The 17,173-nt window shown below is 34.3% G+C and overlaps 1 protein-coding gene across 6 annotated transcripts in view; it reads right to left on the reverse strand.

Moving 5' to 3' along the window:
• Window positions 1-17,173, reverse strand: part of PDSS2 (decaprenyl diphosphate synthase subunit 2) — a 342,888-nt gene that overhangs the window by 207,505 nt on the left and 118,210 nt on the right. For all 6 annotated transcript variants that reach the window (XM_051997482.1, XM_051997484.1, XM_051997483.1 and 3 more), the window contains exon 2: window positions 10,484-10,618. In XM_051997482.1, coding sequence (XP_051853442.1) covers window positions 10,484-10,618 — 135 coding nt within the window. The remainder of the gene's footprint in view (window positions 1-10,483; window positions 10,619-17,173) is intronic.

Below are 17,173 nucleotides of genomic sequence, written 5' to 3' on the forward strand. Positions count from 1 at the left end.
CTCAGGATATATTTATTCCCTCTTAATGATTGATGGGATAAAGGTCTTTATCCATTTTAGACGTCATTAGAATATCAGGAACCTCTCCAGTACCTCCCATTATGTCATCCTAAGTGCCTCCTCCCATTAGGTCATCCCCCATCCAGGTACCTCCCCCATTATGTCATTGTTCTTGTTACCCTATAAAAGAATCTTGTATCTGACATTCACTGCTGGATTCTTTGAGATGACAGTCTCATTCAGCCCTGGAACCAAACATGGATCCATTTGGTCCCAGCAAATCTCTCCATTTAATAAATTATTAAAATGCTCTCTAATCTCTATCTTGCTCAGTTTCTCCGGCATTACAAGAGCTCTAATAATGATCCAAGTGGCTTGGATGTCCACTGCAGGATAGGGAAAGAAGAAAAAAAAATTTCTTTTATCTCATCCAGAGTTCTGGAGTTCCGGATTTCCGGGTCCTGCTATCTCTAAAAATAGAGTGTGACAAAAAGAGGCCTTTTGCCTGGAATGCAAGTAATCTCTATAGGAGAATACTGCCCACAGCCCAGACCCAGTCTGGGTGCCCACTAACTTTAGAGATAGGGTGAGACGAAAGAAGGAACGCAGATATTCTTCCCAGAAGAATACTGCACGAACAGCTCAAAACCCAGATAGATTCTGAGTTCGATCGCCAAATTATATCTAGTTTTCGGGGATTTGGTCAGGGAACCAAAATGATGAGGTTTAGATTTAGGGTACCCAAATGAAAATGAGTTCTAGTGGCAGGTTCCAGGTACAGGGAGTCAAATGGAGCTCCTCTGCAACCCCTTTGGATTCGATGCAAGGGTAGAGAGTTAAATGAGGTCTAGTGGCAGCACAAGAGTCCCCTGTAAAGGAATTTACAGACCCAAAAACTAGGATTGATAAAGGAAGTTTATTATGGGCACAAGAAGTGAGTTTAAAGTCTGGTTAGTAAAAGGTGTTAGGTAAAGAGAAGAGGGTACTGGAAACAGGGTTCCAGTGGGCAGAGAGTCCTTGGCATGCCAGGTATAAGGCTGGCATGTTTGGAACCTCTGCCCAGAGAAGACTCCAGCTTGGCTCTCTTATGATGAGAGATTTAGCTAAAGGGGCCCGTGGGTGGAGTCCCAAGTTGGCTCAGATCTGGTGGGGGCTGGGACAGGCCCCGATCTTCTATTGGAATTCAAAGGGGTGCTTTTGACCAGGATTTGTGAGTCAAAGGTCCTAGCTTCCTGAATTGATAATGCACCAGCCAGGAGGGTCTGGGAATCAGAAAGGAATAAATCAATCTGAAAGGATTAATTTCTTAAAGGGACCACAACTCACTTTACTCCCAGTCACTCTCTAACTTATATTCTTCCTAAAATATGGTGCCCAAAACTGAACATAGTACAGTCACTGTAAACTGACAAGAACACCAGAATGATTATGATGTCTAGCAAGGGATGAGATGGATTAAGGCCTTCAAAGGAAGGCTTTTGCTTTAGAACTGGGAGATTCCTAAGCATATTTGTATAGAGAAGAGAAGCCAGGCTGAAGGAAAGGGCTTATATCTAGAAACTTAATATTTAATAGTGTTTCTATTAGAAAGAAAGTTAAAGCTTTTTAGTTATTAAAAGAATAATTTATGTAGTCTAGATCTCTCCCTGCCCCCAAACTACTATTTCCTTAGTGAGGCTGATCTATACTATGTTATTTATATACTATAACAAACTCTTAGCTCTGAAGAGATTGGTAAGTTTGCCCACCTACTTTTTGTTGTTAATTATACTTGTTTTGTAAGAGGCTGATCTTATTTTGTTTTTCCAACAGCTCTGGTAAAGCAATGACTTCTGATGTACTGTACATTGAACATAAAGGACCTTCCCCTTTCCTGCTCAACATATAATTGCTGCATTTGTGCATGCTGAGTATGTTGAAAATAACAATAAAAAGTTAATGAAGAAAATAAGTGCTGGTTGTAATGAATTAGTAATATTGTTAAATTTGTATCTGGAGTTTACTTTTATTGCTGTGGGTGGAATATAATCAATAGGAATATGTAATCAAACTGTACAGGCTTTTATCTCCCGAGATTTCTTTGTAAAAAAGATTAGGTATCTCAAATTTATCTTGGAAAGAACAAGTTAAATTGAATAATTCAGAATAATCGTTTAATAGTGCCACAAGCATTTCTCACAGTTGAGGTTTTCAGAGAAGAAAAGTCCATATTACATTCCTTCAATTGAAAAAGAATTTTCACCTTTTCACAGAGCATGGTATAATAGTGAAAGGAACTTCTTGGTGGGGAAAATTCCCCCTTCTAAGGATGGGTGTCTTCTTTTTAACTGATTACCTAAGAGAATTGCATCAAAGAATTAAAGGTGTTGTCTAGTGTCCTTAAGACAGTATAGAAAGAGATGGGAATTTTCCCAGGTATTCCTGGATTCAAGGCAGCCTCTATCCATTATGCCATGCTGCCTTTCATGGATAAAAAGGCACAACAATTTTGTTCACAAAATAATAATCAGAGTTTTTAGCATTACTCTTTTAATTTAATAGATAATTAAGCTAGCCTAAGACAAAAACATTTTTTCATATTTTTATAAATATAGCTGCTCAAGATAATTGTATAAATATGTATGCATATATTGGATTTAACATATATTTCTACTATGCTTAACATATATTGGACTACTTGCCATCTAGAGGAGGGGGTAGGGGAAAGAGACGAAATCGGCACAAAAGATTTTGCAAGAGTTAATGTCAAAGAATTATCCATGCATATGTTTTGAAAAAAACAAAAAGCTTTAATAAAATAAATAAATAAATAAACATAGCTGCTTAAAAAAACAAAACCTAAAATTACAAGAACTGAATAGGTCAATCCCTAAGGTAAAAGACAAGCTGGGGGAAGGAGGGTCAGGGCGGGAAGAAGGGTTGTTTATTTGTTTAAATGATGAACAGAATCCTAATGTGCACAGTGGAGGTGAGGATTGATTGTTAGAGCCTATTGTTACTATAATTAGAAGTCACCAGACACCAATTAACACCACATTAATAAGATAAATCACTATAATATCTGCAGCTGAGACCAAGTCCAATCTTAATGCTGAGATCATTTAGATTCACAGGTTTATGGAGAGAGAGTGATTTTCAGAGCTTTATAATTTCTTTATCTTCTCCTTGAACTAAGAATTCACATATATTCATGTTTCTAATCTTGCTTTCCATTGCATTTGGGGGAAGTAAATGAGAAGAACAGTATGGTTATTTATTTGGGATTAGGTAAGCCACTTTCTAAATAGAATTCTCAACAGCTAAGTTTTTATACTTACAATTCTATATATTAGAACTTGAAGTAGAAAAGTTATTTTGGTTATATCATCTTTAAAAAAAAACTTTAATAAGCAACTGAATTTATCAAGTTGGAAGAATGAAATATTTTAGATTAAGTGATTCTATGGTATTATGTACAAGGTAAAGTTAGTATTTTTACCCAAAGAACTGTAACTGAAAAGTTTATTCTTTACTTGCTTTATTCTTAAATGTTTACTACATGCCAGAGAGGCATTGTTGCATGCACTTGGGATACAAAGAAAGGCAAAAGGCAATCTCTGGTCTCAAAAGACTTGCATTCTAATGGGAAAAACAATATAAAAACCAACTACATATGAACAATATATAAAAATTATAAATGGGAGATCATATTATAGTGAAGGCACTAAGGTTAAATGAGAACCAGAATAGGCTTCTGCGGTAGGTGGGACTTTAACTGAGATATGAAGGAAAGCAGGGAAGCTGGGAAACAGAGATGCAGAGGGAGGGAGTTCCATGCACGGGGGATGACCAGTGAAAATAGCCCAGTGTCTGACGGCCAGACTTTTTCTTCTGGGAGGAATAGGAAGGAGGCTAGATTGAGGAATAGATGGAGGGGAATAAAGCGTCAGAAGACTGGAAATGTAGGAAGGAGTCAGGTTATAAAGACTATTAAAAGCCAAACAGGATTTTCTATTTGATTCTGTATGTAACAGGGAGTTACTGGAGATGACTGAATGAGGTAGTGACACTGTTAGATCTGTATTTTGGTTAGATTAATTTGATAGCTGAGGGGAAGATGAACTGGAATAGGGAGAGTCTTAGGCAGGGTACTGCAATGGTTCAAGTATGAGGTAATGAAGGCCTGCACCAAAGATTTAAGTATCAGATAGAAAAGGAAGGAGATACCCAACAGTACTCTGTCCACAGTAGATATAAAATAAATAAATGCTTGCTGAACTAAACATAAATGTTAACAAAAAGATAGCTTAAAAAAAAAAGAGAGAGAGAGAAAGAAAGGAAAAAAGAAAGAAAGAAAAAGCAAGCAAGAAAGAAAAGAAAACTACATGGCTATAATTTTGTTCTACTTCTACTCCATTTTAAGGGATTTGGGAGAGTAAATTGCAAATAGTATTATTTTTTATGACATTTTCTCATCAATAGGGAGCCATGCCCTTTTAGCAACAGGATATGGTTCCCAAGACTACTTATAGATATAGTAATCTGCTAAGTGCATAGTAATCAGGATAATCTGAAACATGGATAACAAGCACACAATCAAGAGTTGACTGAATGGCCTTTATCCTCAACTTAAATAAATACAAAAGATTACCTGCCCACAATTTAATTTTTATTGACCTGCTTCTACTCCATCTAGGTAGCTATGCAGGTAATATGATTCTTGTTAGAGAAAATAAAATCAGTACTCTACTTATTTGCCAAGTGCACATTACCTATCCTAGAAAGTGGCTATTTATGAGGCCGATATGACCATAATTACCTTATTTCTGATTTATTTAATTCTTTCTCACATTGGCATATTCTAATTTTATTAACACATTGCTCCTTGTGGCCAACAAGTAGAATATGAGGCAAGATGGACATAAAGAAAGGTAATGATCATCCTACATTGTGTATCTTCATTAAACACTGTGTTTCCACATTAAAAATACTATGGATCATCATTAAATTCTACTAGTAGAGCCCAGACTTGGCAGGAGTGTCCAGTAAATCCACACTGAAAGCCATCATGTTCATTCTGCAGCAAGCTTAATGGCAAATGCAGGGCTTTTACAATATCAGTCCATTCTCTTCCTTATACTAGGTATAGCAAACAAAACTAAGAGTAACACAAGCCTAGGGGTATCTAAATGGGGAGTTATGGGGAAGGAATGATGCCTGAGAGATCAGTAGGTCAAGAAATACAATATATAAAGTCTATGTTGAAATACAATTGTGTATTATCTGTGAAAAATTAAAAAGTTGGTTGCTTGTTTCTTAAAAGAAAAACAGCACAATATAGTGGATGTATAACCAGAAAGACTTAGGTTTAATTAAATCTCACCTCCGAAACATACTGAGAGTGTGATCCTGAGCAAGTCATTTTACCTCTAGTGTCCCAAATAAATGCCTAAGAATAGAAGTTGCAAAGCAGATTTTGATTCATATTAATAGAAAGGTTTTCCTCAGTGGGAATTACCTACACAAATAAAACCAAAGATTCTACTCCAGTTCTTTAAAATATTTTCCAAACTTTTGTTTTATTTATACATATCCCTCTTTTTATCTCCTTATATTATTATATTTTTATTTAATAAAATTGTTTTGCATATTTTCCCCTTAAAGCACCTAGATTTCCCAATGTATAAACCGCCTCATGAATGTAGAAACATTTAGAGTGCCTGGCACATAGAAGGAATATATTTAAATACATATTAATATTTGACATATTTATACATTTAAATATTTATGTAATATATCACTATGCTTTTGCAAATTTGGGGAGGGAAAGGACCCTGGTCCACTTTTGGATGTCCTATTTCTGCCTTCATTTTTTTACAATTTTATCTAATAAATGTACTATATTGCAAAAATTCAACATTCAAACTGAAAGATGCTCTTGAACATCATTAGTGTTCATGTCTTCATCTGGAGAATCTACTACATTATGTAAGGCTCTGCCTGTACAGTGAAGAGAATGTTCTGTTAATGAGTACTACCTGCTTAAGAATGGTTTCTAGTTATAATTTAAGACCCAAGGAAATATTATCCTGAAAACAAACAAACAAACAAAAATAAAACATGATTCTGGGAAAGTCCACTGAGAACAGTGTAATGTGTGGAAATAATAGCTGAGAACAGGGACAAATGTCCAACGTCCAAGATCCTGGAGAAAAAGTTTATCCTCTCAGCTTAGTCAAAGAATGAGGGCCTAGGGGCAGGTTACCAAGGGGTAATGAGAGAATATTAGAGCTGATCCTCAATCTAGAAGGGAATTGCATTCTGAGAGAAGTATAGGGGTAAAGTGGAATGATAGGATATAAACCACACTTAATGATTCTTTATGCCCTCTTGCTCTATTCCTTTTACCAGAAAGGAAAGCTCAAAGACCTTGGTTTCATTATTAGCATGGAGTTCTTTACCAATGGTGCTAACCAGCCACAATTATATTAACAATTAACAGCTTATACTTCGTTAGCACTTTGCATTTTATAAAGTACTTTTCTCATAATGAGTCTATGAGGCAGGATTGCAAATACTAACTCTAGTATTTATCTAGTATGTATCTAGTACTGATAAAGAGATTTTTCCATGATACTCCTATTGCTACAATGCTAAGTATCAGAGACAGATCTTTTGATGTCAAGTCTAAAGCTTTTTTTTTTTTATTATACTAGGTAATCACTGTTCATAGTCAACTTGCTTACTAAGTTAGCTTAATTAGCACTGAATTTTTAACATTCAAAGCCACATTTTACCTTAGATTCTGACCCAATCATCTGATATAAGAATTATTTATTCAGCACAGATAGATCTACCAGTTATCAAATAGCTTATATTACTAAATTACTACAAATGATATTATTTCTTTAGGTCAGGTCAAAAAAGGCCATTTTGGTATCCCCTTCACATATCAGGCTCAATTACCTAAAAAGATACATAAAAAGACTGGTCCCATAAGAGAAATGCCAAAATGTTAATCTAAATAGCCTGAAGATTAATCAAAACCTGAATAACTGGTACTGTTTTGTTTTGTTTTACTTTCCCAAATGTTAATTCACTTTGGCATTATAGAACAGAAATAAGCCTAAAGCAAATCTAACATTTTAACAATTAAATTAGAAAGAACCAACCAAATAAATGACTTTAGGGATAGAGAAATGAACTACAGAACCAGTATAGATCTATTGCATATCACTTTTTTTTACGTTGACAATTATGAGAAACATTCAAGAACCACTAATGCATTATTTTGTAAATTAGGAATGTTGAGAGCTATCTAAATCAAAATTTAAAAAAAATCAAAATAATGTTATATATAGCCTTGCTCTAGAACTAGAAACAGGAGTCCATAAAATTTATTTAGAAATTATTACTTAAATTAAGCTCTAAATTGACACTTTAATATTTTGCAAAGTGTTATAGTCATCCAGATTACAAATCCTAACAGAAGCATATAACATGCATTTTATAAAAGATCAATAAATAGAATATTGTTACTGTATTTTAAGAATAACCGATATTTTGATGGATCTATGATTTTTAAAATGTGCAACTTATCCAAGTACTCTCTCAAATCCTCCACTAAGAGTTCATCAAATATGCCAGGGATCCTCCCCCAACCCACACACACACTCTTTACAATTTTATTATCAGTAAAATACAAGGTTTGAATAGATGGCCTCTGAGTCCTTCCTCAAGTCTAGATTTTTAAGGTTTGGAAAGCTTGATTTGACCACAATTGCATAGATAAGAAACAGAGTTCAACTTAAACCCAGTTTCCTTAACTTTAAACCCATTGTTCATTCCTTTACAACAAAATGTACCTATATTGTCTATAACACTTATTTATTTTTTACATATTACCTTATTATTATTATTTCTTACTGCCACAAAATAACAAGATTCTCTATTTTATCTTTTTTTTTCATCACTCATAGTATCTAATCTAATGTTTATATGCCAGGGATCTTAATCTAGATCTCGTGATATTCCAAAATGCCATTAGAGATTTTTGGATTGTCCCATCAGTTCATTTCTCAAACTGTATTATCACTATCATCATCCTAAAATTGAAAGTTTATAGAGTACTTTAAGGTTGACAAAATTATGAACTCATCTGATCATGATCACTGTCCTTTTGGTAACTCTCCATTTTTATTCTTTGCGGACTATGAAATCCTATGAGTCAGTTAGCATCAATGAAACAATATTGATATTCAAAAGATAGCAGGGCCCTCCAGATGCTGCAGTTTGCTGAACACACAATGTGGAAACAATCGAGTCCCAGAACACTGCAAAGTCTCCAAAAATTTAGATGCCTAATTATTTAAAATAATTCAACTTAACTATCCAAGCAGGAGAGGGCAGAACTAAGGTGGCAGTGATACTCCCAGTCATAGTGAGTACTTTATCCAGTCTAGTTTAATACAGGGAGGTAAGTGAGTCCTATGTCCAGTCTAGTTTGTCATAGGGAGATGGAGAGGGAGGTCTATAGACACCAGAGATAGAGATCATCCAGGAGCAACCACATACTAAGCATTATAATGCACAAGGAGAAGCTGTGAACCAGAGTGAGAATTTCTACTAGGATACTCCCAAACCTAGACTAGGACACTGCAAAAAGGATAGATGCCAACTAGCAGCTTTGTTACTAGCTACCCAGTGCTAGATTACAGATACAGGATGAACTGAAAAGGGGACCCAAGGAGGGAATGGTGTTCCAATGTAAGGGGACCATGGGCTATGTATGGAGAAAGGGAAAAATTCAGAGTCAAAAGCAACACTGATGTGGCTCAGACTCCAAACTCAGAGCAGGTTCTCATTTCTAGGATTTAGCCCAGCCAATTCAAGAATAAATAGAGTGGGAAAACTAGCACAAAGAGAAGCTATAATTCTGCCTAAATGAAACAACTAAGCTCTCCAAGCTAGCTAACAGAGGTAGAGTCCAAAAGCAGTCTACTCTTACACAAACTCAGATCAGGAAGTGCAGAAGTGTGAATGCACATATAATAGGGGGAAAGAGAAGATAGGCAGGAGAATGGGATGGGGGGATGGATATGCAATAAACTTTGTTCCAGATCAGACCATTTTGAGAGGACTGAAAGTTTGTAGATCTCCCAGCCTGGTCCCAAGGTCCTAGAATACACAAAACTCAATAATCCCCAAGAAAGCAGTAATAGGATGAGCCAAGATCTTTCCTCCAGAAATATGGCACAGCTCAATCCCAACATCATATTTAAGTCAGTCTGGAAGAATGGGCAAAGAAACAAAGGTGGCAGGGACACTTAAGACACAAATACAACAGAAGAAAATGACTCCAAAACATCTACAAGAAATGTCTCAGGAAAAAACACAGCTTGGGCACAAACTCAACTAGAATTCTTGGAAGAAATGAAACAAAAGTTTTAAAACAGTTTAAAATGTTTTCATAAATGGGATAAGAGCGCTTAAGGAAAAAACCAGAAATGAAATGAGAGCTATGGAAGAAAAAACTGAAAAGGGAATTAATAGCTTGGCTTAAAAAACTATCTGAAAATCTGAATGTAACAAATAGAAGCTGATGACTCCATGAGGCAATAAGAAACATCAAAACAAAAATAAAATTTTTTCTACAATTTTCTACAAAAATAGAAAAACATACAAGGTGTTTTATACCACCATTGTTTTCATCCTAACCCAGGCTTCTCACTGTGCATGTGTCTGAAAATAATAGCAATCTCTTCTTTTTGAGTGTCTCAAAATTCCTGTTCAATCCTTGGATTTTCTTTTTAGGTTGATTACCTACCTAATTCTTATTCTTTACATAGGTCATCGAAAATTCCATCTAAAGCCATTGCCACCATGGCCTTGTGTGGTGTGGTTCAAATGTGCCATATGAAGTAGCCTTGAGGAAGGAGGGTAAAAAAAATACACTGCATTCCTTCCTGGGTAAAAGTAAACTACTAATTAGATTCAGATACATGAATAAACATGCAAAGAGCATCTGTAACTTTACACCATACACCTAAAGCCTTGAGCTACTTTGATGTGGCCAGAAACTACCATAGCACTTGGTATGACAAGTATTTAGCTCCCCAAAATTCAACGTAAGCTATCAGGTGCCATTTGTCTTTTGTCACTGGACACATGTGATTTTTTAAAGGGGAATAATTACAGCAACATACTTCAGTCTCCTCCATTATTATAACCAAGGAGGAACTAGTTTTGGATCCCCAGGAAAGTCTAGGTTGAGATGGTAACACTAAGTACTAGAAGTATTTACATTTTTTTTCATTTTTGTAGCCTTTTGATTTTGTTTTAAGATTTATTGTTACCTCAAGGAGTCCTTGGCTCTCTTTGCCTCAGAGAATGATAGCTAAAAAAAAGGTACATATACTTAATCAATGGCTATATATGCCAATGCCTATTAACTTGAAAAAACAAAACAAACCCCCAACCATTCTAAAAGCCAGTTTCTTCTTACCTGGGATAAATTCCACTGACCATGTCATGCTTGAGAGGCAATACTGCTGTGTTACTAGGTCCAGCAGCTTTGGAAATAAGTAATACCACCAGGCCACGCAATTGGAGGTTATTTCGACTGTCATGTACAAGCCTCCTAAACACACAAAAAGGAGAAGATAAATAAAACTTTTCATTATTCATTTTAACAGGATTCACAAAATCATAACAAAATAAATGTAGTGGAAAGTATTTTGGATGCAGTTAGAGAGACTATTACACTCTCCGAGACTTAGTTTCTTTATCTGTAAAATAGAAATTGTATTACTTATTATACTCACAAGATTAGGAGACACATGGTAGGTAATGCAAACTTTAAACCACTATATACAGGTTAGTTAGTATACAAATAGTCATAATTTCTGAGAGTATATGAATATTGTGAGGGAGTAAATGGATTAAGAGATGATAAAACAATTAAGTATTTATTAGGTAATTATGATGTTGCCAAGAACTGTGCTAACAAATATAGGAGATATAGATACAAGCAAAAAGATAGTCACTGCCATCAAAGACTACATTCTGACAGGGGAATATAACATCAAAAAAGGGAGCTTAAAATGGAGATGGGTTAAAAGAGAACAAGGGAAAGGACAAGCTATTTAAATCCCGAAAATCAGGACTAGACCCCTCCCCTAAAGGTTCAGGAGGAACTCATCAACAGATAGAGGGATGTTGGGAATAGGGGTGGGGTTGAGAAGACAGAAGGACAAAGATATTTCAGATGAAGAGGTTCCAAACACAGAGGGAAGTTCCCAGATGAAACAGTAACTGAAACATGGTGGCAAATCTCGAAAAGTCATTAGAAGAGCCAGGAGAGTAATGAGGGAGGAGTTTTTAGGAGAATTTAAGGAAGCCCCGAAAATAACTTAAATTCCTATTTATGGGCAAAACTAATAAACTGCAACTGTAAGAAAAAAATAATTTTTGGTCAGGAAACTTCATTTTGAATTCTCAATCCAATACATCCACCTCCCAGAGAAAAAGATGTCTTGTGATAGAAAACAGAAGGACAAAGCGACAACTGAATTTTAGTGGCAGCAACAGAATAAGAAAAAAAAATACTGGGCTTTTTTTTTCTCTAATTTTTGGTGAAAGTGTGATATAGGTCAGATAAATCCTCTATTCTTATTGCTTAGAATGGAAAAGTCTAAGAGCCAAGGGATCAATTTAAATCTAAGCAATCTAACCTGGATTCACTTTCACAAGTAAAAGGAAACTTTATCAGCAACATGTGTTATTTTCCATTATTTATGCAAAATATTATCAATCCAGACAGGTATAGGTTTCAAACTGGAATATTAACTTTCTTTTGCTCTTTATGGTGGTGAATTTCCAGTATTTCTGATGCAGTCGTCAGGAATATTTTGAGGTTAGTGTTGCAGATGGTACTTCTGTAAGAAATGAACAGTGTCATCTTTAAAAACTAAAGACAAATTTTATATTAACAGAAATAACTTTTTAGGGCTGAAGAATAGTGCCATGCTCACAGCAGGGACAGAGATATTTTATATAATCTCACAGAACAAGAAAAAATTAAACAATGGTTAATATACAAATGATTCACATGCATTTTAGATTGAAGTCATAAATGTAGTGAAATAAGCAATAAGAATGAAATAAATTGAAGTTAAGTATTCCTCAACCATTGTGCCCTGAAATGGTTGACTATTAATATCCTCATAGGTATATACTGTGAGGAAGGAACCAATTTAAGATAAAAGTAATTTCAGAATAAATGAATTAGTCAACATAAAAATGGGTCATATACAGGACTGTTAAGACCAGACAAAAATGGCAAAGAGGTATTCTAGTTTGTTAGTATTAATATGATTAGATCTATGGCTCCCTCATCAATATGGGGCTTTTTAAATAAAATCTGTTTCATCTTTTTTAAGAAAAGGAAATTTTGGTCAGTTAGAGGCCTAGTTATTAAGTTCTAGGAAATAAACTTGCTCTGTACAGTGAATTTTATAACATCATTCACACCTTTTTTGAAACAATGCCGCCATCAATAGGGCTTAATGCTAAAGGTATTATATATTTTTTAAAAAAGACTTATAGCAGTTTCATTCATAGAAGCAAAAAAGGTTAAAAACAACTCATGTCTAACAGTTGGGAAATAGCTAAACAAATTACAGTATATGAATAATAAATGTGCTAAAAGAAATATATGAGGTCTACAAAAATATGGGAAGAAATATATAAAGTGATATGGAATAAAGAAAGTAAAGTGAAAACAAATAGCAGAAACAGAATTAGAACAGCAACAACAGAACTGTATTTTTAAAAGAGGCAGAAGAAAAATTGGAGGGTATACTGAAATAAGGCAATTCTTTTATTTTGTGAAAAGACCATACACACTTTAAATTATTAAATTATCAATTATCTTGAAGCATATGATTTTACATACAAATCACTTAAAATCTAGTTGATATTTACTAGTTTTAGAGTAAAGAAAAAATTTTTAAGTTCTTGAAGAAAAAAGAACAAAAGCTACTAAATACATTGTCAAATTTGTAAATTTATCCCAAACTTCGATAGATCTGAGTTTTTATACAATACTTCAGTTCAATCTTGGACATGAGTTGAAAGGAACACTATTTATTTTGTAAAAAACATGAGAGTTTTTTTCTGAAAAGTTTACATGAATGTTTGGGAATTCTAAATTTAACTCTATGACATAATGGTTTTATTTGGGAGTTGCTTTTTTTTCTATAATGATGCCAAAAAGAAGTTCTTGCTTCTAAAAGTCTGTATTCCAAGTTGTTATAGCATGGAAGAAGGAAGAAAACAAAAATGTACTATATGCCAGGAACGCTGTGTCAATTGTTTAAGAATGGAAAGTAACTAGAAACTACATTATGCAGTAGTAATCATCAAAATGATTTGGTCTTCTTTTGTCTCTACAGTTATCGCCATGATTCAGTCCCTTATAGTCTCTCTCCTGAACTAATTTAATAGCCCTTTTACTAATTAATATTCTGTCTTCGAACACTCCAATCTATCTTCTACCCCCTCCTACTCAATAAATTCCAGTTGTTCCTAATCATGGTTAGGATACCACAGTTAGATGGTACAGTGGATAAAGCACTGGGATTGAAATTGAGAAGATGCATCTTTATAAGTTTAAATCTGTTCTCAGACACTCACTGTTTTGAGTGACCCTGGGCAAATCACTTAATCTGTTTGTTTCAGCTGTTTCAGTTCCCTCTTCTGTAAAGTGAACTAGAGAAGGAAATGGTATTTCAGCATCTTTCCCAAGAAACCACTCTCCTCCCTCCCAAAAGGGATCACAGAGTCAGCCACAAAGTGAAACAATAACTAAACTTATTTTTCTAAATTTTTTCTTAAATATTGACGAGGGTTTTACAACCTTCTTTCCACCTCCCTTCTTCTGCCTCAGGATTTTTGCAGCATAAGTTGAAAGTGTCTTGAAAACTAAGGAGACAAGTTTAAATCTAAGGAAATACCAAAATTAATTCTGCTGAATGAACTAACATTTAAAGCACTTAACAACATGACCTCCTTTCAACTTTTCCATCATCCTAGTCAACACTCCTCTGGCCTTCCTGACTGGCACTGGCTATTCCCCTTTTTCTTTAGCTCTACCTCTTCCTTAAAAGTTCAGCTCAAATACTACTTTTTTCATGAAGCCTTTCCAGATCCTCCCAAAATCATCTTAAATTTATGAATTTATTTTGTATACACTTACATAAATATGTTGTTCCTACCTTTTTGCCTTCCTCATGTAATAGAGGCTCTTGTAGTGTTTCTTTCTTTCTTGTTTCTTTTTTTAAAATCAATGACACACTTAATAAATACTTGTTGTTTGATAGAAGAGTAAGAGACAAGAGAAATAACTAATATACTAATCATTTGATAATTGCAATAAAGAGTTTAGATCAAGGTATTCACTATATGAGTCTTAAAGGAGGTCTTCTGGGTGGTAGAGGAAGAAGAAGGTAAAATCTAAATTGGAATTTATAGGACAGGCAAGAGATTAACAGATGAAAAAAAGGAAGCAATAAGATGCTGTAAAAAAAAAAAAAAGCAATGTATATGGATTTGGAATTCAGTGGCCTTCGGTTTTCTCATCTATAAAAATGAAGTTAAACAATGCTTTTTAAAGTCCTAAAGCTCCAAATCCTTTGATCCTATGTTTGGAAGGAAAGATGTTAGATGTACAAGAGAGAGGATTTGGTATTGGGTGGATAAAAGTCACAGTAAAGCATTTATAGGAATTTGGAGGTAAAGGGAAAACAAAAATAACAACAAAACCAACCAGATAATAACAGTGGAGAAGTATGGTAATATAGAAATGGTTGTGAATAGGTTGTATTTACAAATTTTGGGGAAATGGGGCTAGGACTAAATTGTCCTGGGATGTCCAGAAGTGATAGAATTATGAAACACCTGCTTTTTGTGACAGAACTGATTTTGAGATGAGAAGAAAAAAGGAAATAGACACAAAAACCAATTTATAAAAATTAAATAGACAGAACTTTTAAAAGTATTAATTTAAAAAGTATTAACTAATTAAAAGGATTCAAAAGAACTAATTAAAATCATTATATTTAAAAGTTTTAAAAGTAATTTTAAAATATTTAAAAGTTTTAAAAGACAGAGCACCAGCCCTTAAGTCAGGAGGACCTCAGTTCACGTTTGACCTCAGACACTTAACACTGTGTCCTGACTGTGTGATCCTGGGCAAGTTACTTAACCCCCAACTGCCTCAGCAAAAAAAAAAAAAAAAGTATCAATGTTATATATGACAGAATACTTGTTTTGCCTACCAGTTGTTTTCTTAAATAAATTCAAAACAAATATTCCATTGTAGTCAATTTAAAATGTATATATACACATGCATTTTACCAAGCGCATGTTGTGTGTGTGTGTGTGTGTGTGTGTGTGTGTGTGTCTGTCTGTCTCTCACACACTCACACGTTTTTGTTTATTTTTTGAGAGGCAATCAGAGTTCAGTGACTTACTCATACAACTACTAAATGCCAAGTATCTGAGGCGAGATTTGAACTCAGGTCCTCCTGAATCCAGTTCTTTTTATTGCACCAACACACACACACACACACACACACACACACACACACACACACACACACACACACCCCATGTAGCAAATTTACAAAAAACATTTGAAAGGTTAATTATCTAAATGTTCAATATTAATGTTTCTTATGAAAATTCAAAATAACCACTCTCTTATACAAATAGATCACTCTAGTTGATTGTTAAATTTTGTAAAAACTTTCATCAGCTGCTGTTCAAAGTTGTCTTAGTTTGCATTTCTCTGATCAATAGTGATTTAGAGAACATTTTTATATGACTAGAAATAATTTTAATTTCTTCAACTGAAAATTGTTCATAAAGGATTGCATTCATATTTCTAACCAAAGAATTAGGTTTTCCATGAAAATTTTGATGTGACCTTACAAGAAAGAGTCTAATGTAGACAGATCAGGAGATAACCAATCTGACTGTGCAAGACTATTCTCTACCAATCCACAGGTTTGAGAAATATCATCTAGAAACTATTGCACATACAATGTATATTGATAAGTTATCTTGTCTGGTTAAAACTAAAAATTAATTATTTAAAATTCACTAATCTAAGTAAATGTAAAAGGAATTTAAGCAAACTTTCATATGCTGCTTTGTATAAGTTTATAGTATTTAAATTTCTAAAGTTTTTAAAGCTTAAAATCATAAGGCTTTTGGGACATTTTGTGTGAGTGTGTATGTGTGTAAGAGAGAGTGTGTGAGTCCATGCACACAGGCCTAGACTGTTAAATAAGTAGCCTTGATTGCAGATCATTTAAAAATATTTTGTTGGATTCAGCCATTCTAGAGAGCGATTGGAACTATGCATGCCCTTTGATCCAACAGTGTTACTACTGGGTTTATATCCCAAAGAAATCTTAAAGAAGGGAAAGGGACCTGTATGTCCAAGAATGTTTGTGGCAGCCCTCTTTGTAGTATCCAAAAACTGGAAACTGAGTGGATGCCCATCAATTGGAGAATGGCTGAATAAATTGTGGTATATGAATATTATGGAATATTATTGCTCTGTAAGAAATGACCAGCAGGATGATTTCAGAAAGGCCTGGAGAGACTTACATGAACTGATGCTGAATGAAATGAGCAGGACCAGGAGATCATCATATACTTCAACAACAATATTATATGATGATCAATTCTGATGGACGTGGCCCTCTTCAACAATGAAATGAACCAAATCAGTTCCAATAGAGCAGTAATGAACTGAACCAGGTAGATCCAGTGAAAGAACTCTGGAAAATGAGTATGAACCACTACATAGAATTCCCAATCCCTCTATTTTTTGTCGTCCTGCATTCCTTCACAGGTTAATTGTACACTATTTCAAAGTCCGATTCTTTTTGTACAGAAATATTTAAATATATATATATATATGTATGTATGTATATTATATATATATACACACACACACATATACATACACATATATTTTGTTGGCCTTTGAAAGTTACTTTCATAGTGAAACTCATATGGGTTGGGTATCTAAAAGTTCAATTTTCAGTTGTAGTAGTATTTTAATGACTCATTTGTCTTAATTTCTTATCAGCTCAAAGGAAAATAATTTCAGGAAACATTT

Source organism: Antechinus flavipes, chromosome 4 (assembly GCF_016432865.1).
Source record: "Antechinus flavipes isolate AdamAnt ecotype Samford, QLD, Australia chromosome 4, AdamAnt_v2, whole genome shotgun sequence".
Taxonomy (NCBI): domain Eukaryota; kingdom Metazoa; phylum Chordata; class Mammalia; order Dasyuromorphia; family Dasyuridae; genus Antechinus; species Antechinus flavipes.